This window comes from Aegilops tauschii, chromosome 1 (assembly GCF_002575655.3).
Source record: "Aegilops tauschii subsp. strangulata cultivar AL8/78 chromosome 1, Aet v6.0, whole genome shotgun sequence".
In the NCBI taxonomy this organism is placed as follows: domain Eukaryota; kingdom Viridiplantae; phylum Streptophyta; class Magnoliopsida; order Poales; family Poaceae; genus Aegilops; species Aegilops tauschii.
The window spans coordinates 419294441-419297325 of record NC_053035.3 but is presented as its reverse complement, the minus strand read 5'-3'; the positions used below and the strand labels follow the sequence as shown (position 1 = coordinate 419297325).

General features: G+C 42.8%; 1 protein-coding gene across 1 annotated transcript; it reads left to right on the top strand.

The window, feature by feature from the left end:
• The first annotated feature begins 580 nt into the window (after positions 1–580).
• On the top strand, positions 581–2313 carry LOC109780147 (uncharacterized). The gene is made up of 7 exons (XM_020338731.1): positions 581–844; positions 940–1241; positions 1334–1593; positions 1696–1805; positions 1920–2063; positions 2140–2208; positions 2302–2313. Exons 1-7 carry the CDS (start codon positions 581–583, stop codon positions 2311–2313), a joined length of 1161 nt encoding a protein of 386 aa, XP_020194320.1.
• Positions 2314–2885: the final 572 nt, after the last annotated feature.

Here is a 2885-nt window from a genome sequence, read left to right as displayed (position 1 = left end):
TGATGAAATGCAAACCAAATTTAGAGCATTTAGAAAGGAGGATCTGACTTGTCCAAAATTTCATGTTGGACAAGTGTTTGAAAATGTTGATTTGCTTAGGAAAGCAATTAAGGAATACAGCTGCAAGAACAGAGTTGATGTCAAGTTACCAGTGAATGACAGGAAGAGAGTCAAAGCAGTCTGTGATGAAGATTGTACCTGGTACTTGTGGGCTTCTTATGACAGCAGAACCAAATGTTTCATGGTAAAGAAGTATGTTGAAGAACATAGTTGCTGCAAAAAATGGAAGATCAAGGCTTTCACAGCACATTTTCTAGCCAGGAAATACCTTGAGAGTTTCAGGGCTGATCAGGATATGAATCTTAGAAACTTCTCAAGGGTTGTTCAAAAGGAATGGCACATGACACCAACTAGGTCCAAGCTTCAGAGGGCAAGAAGGCTAGCTATGAAAATAATTCATGGAGATGAAGAAGGGTAGTACAAGCTGTTGTGGGATTATGGAAATGAGATAAGGAGAAGTAATCCTAGTAGCTCATTTTTCCTTGCACTGGATAATCAAGCTAGGTTCAACAAAGCCTACATGTGCCTTGATGCATGCAAGAGAGGCTATCTTCAAGGTTGCAGGCCTATGATCTTCATAGATGGCTGCCATATTAAAACAAGATACAGAGGGCAGTTGCTGGTTGCAGTAGGAATAGATCCAAATAATTGCATATTCCCCATAGCAATAGGTGTTGTGGAAGTGGAGGACAAGCCTAACTGGGTTTGGTTTCTTGAGAGGCTGAAGAGTGATCTTGCTATTATCAACACAACCCCATGGACAGTAATGTCTGACAAGCAGAAGGTATATGCAACCACATTGCCTGATGGTCTAATTAGATTACTGTACTTGAGAACACTTGTTTAACACTTTGTGTATTGGTCTATGTTGTTTTGTAGGGCCTGATAAATGTTGTGACTGAAGTATTCCCTGAGTCAGAACATAGGTTCTGTGTCAGGCATATGTGGAAGAATTTCCAACAGTTGTACAAAGGTGATGCTTTGAAGAATCAATTGTGGAAGATAGCTAGGAGCACAACAGTTATTAAGTATGAGCAGTACATGCTTGAGATGAAGGTGCTGAATGAGGATGCATACACCTGGTTGAAAGAGTTGGAGCCAAACACTTGGGTGAGGGCTTTCCAAAGTGACATACCTAAGTGTGACATTCTGCTCAACAATTTGTGTGAGGTGTTCAACAAGTAAGTTCCAATGTTGTCATCTCACTCTTTTTAACATAAGATGCAATGCTTTCCTATCACTGTTGTTAACATAACATGCAATGGTTGTGCAGATATATCTTGGAGGCAAGAGAATTGCCAATTCTTTCAATGTTTGAGAGGATCAAGCAACAGTGGACTGCAAGGCACTACACTAAGCATTGTGAGGGTGAGAAGATGCAAGGAGTAATGTGCCCTAAGATCAAGAAACTAGTTGACAAGCTTACAGAGCTGGCCAACACATGCTATGTGTATGAATCAGGAGATGGAGTGTTTCAAGTGGTGGATAGAGGAACAGATTACATAGTAGACTGGCACAGCAAGTCCTGCAGCTGTATGAGATGGCAAAAAAGTGGAGTGACTTGCATACATGTTATAGCATGTTGTAGGAATGAGAGAGTATATCCACTAACCTTAGTGGATCAATGCTACTCAGTGTCCATGTTCAAGAAGGCTTATAGCAATATCATCTACCCTTGCAAGGACATCACTGAGTGGGAGAAGATGAATGGGCCTGAAATTAATCCACCAGACTACAAGAAGCATGTTGGAAGGCCTTGCAAAAGCAGAAGGAAGGGACCAGAAGAGATTATTTGTAGTAATGGAGGGAGGAGGATGTCAAGGGATGGTGTAATCATGCACTGCAGTTACTGTGGTTAGCCTGACCACAATATCAAGGGATGCAAATATATGGAAGCTGGTCTACCACCTCCCAATGCACAAGCTCCTCCACCCCAACATGATGACAATTTGGAAACTTCACAAGCTAATATGGAGCAACAGCCACCTCCAGAACAAGCCCAGGTAACTGTCTTGTACACAACCTCTAGCAGATCTTCTGGAGCAGCAGACTGTAACAAGCTTTTTGTTTGATGAGCAGCATGCCAACACAAGTGCAGAGACCAGTACAGTAGTAGAAGATCTTATGGTGGATCACATGCTTCAGCAGGTAATTTAAACATGAGTACTCTTGCTCACTTGCTCTGTTTCAGTCATGCTTTTAGTTTCCATTTGTTGACACTTGACATGTGTATGTACAAAGGCCTTTGCCTAGAGTGCTTCAGCACACACCAATCCCAGAATCAACATTCTTAACAAATGCACAAGCAATGTTGAACCAGGCCCAGACAAGCACTAGCACAATCAGGCAGGGAGAGCTAGCTAAGAAGATGCTGGCCATGAAGCAGCAAAGAGAGAAGGAACTTCAAGACAGGAAACAAGCTATACTAGAGGCAAGGATAGAAGCAGAGTTGAAGAAAGCAGAAGAGGCTGCTAGAAGAAGGCATGAGAAAGCAGAAAAGAAGGCTATAGAAGCTGAGAAGAAGAGAGAGGCGGCTGCACAGAAGAAGGATCAATGGCCATCCTGAGGCAAGCAAGAGCAGAGACAAGGCAGATAATAGTGGAGACACAAAGAGAGCTTTCTGCTGAGAGGAAGGAGAAACTGGCTGCTGAGAGGAAGGCACAAAAGGAGGCTGCTGCTGCAAAGAAACTAGAAGAGAAGAAAGCCATTGCTGCACAGAAGGAATCAGAGAGACAAGCACTCCTAGCAAAGAAGCAGGAAGAGAAACAAGCCCTTGCTGCAAAGAAACAAGCAGAGAGACAATCCATTGCAGCAAAGAAGGAGCA

Coding starts and splice junctions, on each gene's coding strand:
- LOC109780147 (XM_020338731.1), top strand. CDS start 581: ATGTGCCTTGATGCATGCAAGAGAGGCTATCTTCAAGGTTGCAGGCCT. Junction 1,242..1,333: donor TTGTGTGAGGTGTTCAACAA/GTAAGTTCCAAT, acceptor ATGGTTGTGCAG/ATATATCTTGGAGGCAAGAG. Junction 1,594..1,695: donor GCACAGCAAGTCCTGCAGCT/GTATGAGATGGC, acceptor AATGCTACTCAG/TGTCCATGTTCAAGAAGGCT.